The sequence below is a fragment of the Tupaia chinensis genome, unplaced genomic scaffold (genome assembly GCF_000334495.1).
Source record: "Tupaia chinensis unplaced genomic scaffold, TupChi_1.0 Scaffold000226_1, whole genome shotgun sequence".
NCBI classification, from domain to species: Eukaryota; Metazoa; Chordata; class Mammalia; order Scandentia; family Tupaiidae; genus Tupaia; species Tupaia belangeri.
Window position 1 is genome coordinate 3,017,490 of NW_006159701.1, and position 403 is coordinate 3,017,892.

Consider the following 403-nt stretch of genomic DNA (forward strand, 5'->3'; position numbering starts at 1 on the left):
CAGCCCCACCCCGGATCCAGGCGACTGCAGCTGGCCCAGGCCCGCCAGGCTGCCCCCGAACTGCAGGCCGGGAGAGGGCAGCGCGGGCACGTGGCCCTCTCCGGGCATCCTCAGCGGCTCCTGCAGAGGACCCCGGAACAGCACCCCAGAGCCTCCAGGCGGAGGGGGAGGCGCCAGGCTGGGGTCGTGCGGGCCGCAGTCCGCAGGCAGGCCCGAGCCGCCCATCCTGCGGGGCAGCAGGTCTCCGGGCGGCGGGTGCGGACCTGGGAACCACGCGCTCTCCTGCGCCAAGTGTGGCGCCTGCTGCTCGAAAGTGCCCAGCCGCCCCGCGCCCGCGCTGCCGCCTTCGCGCTCAAAGTTCGGCTGCGCCAAGCCGCCCCCTGGGCCGCCCTGCACCAGGCCG

General features: G+C 76.4%; 1 protein-coding gene across 1 annotated transcript in view; it reads right to left on the reverse strand.

The window, feature by feature from the left end:
- Positions 1-403, reverse strand: part of MN1 (MN1 proto-oncogene, transcriptional regulator) — a 48,086-nt gene that overhangs the window by 45,467 nt on the left and 2,216 nt on the right. The window contains 1 exon segment of the mRNA XM_027771577.1: positions 2-402. Within this exon segment, the coding sequence (XP_027627378.1) occupies positions 2-402 (401 nt within the window).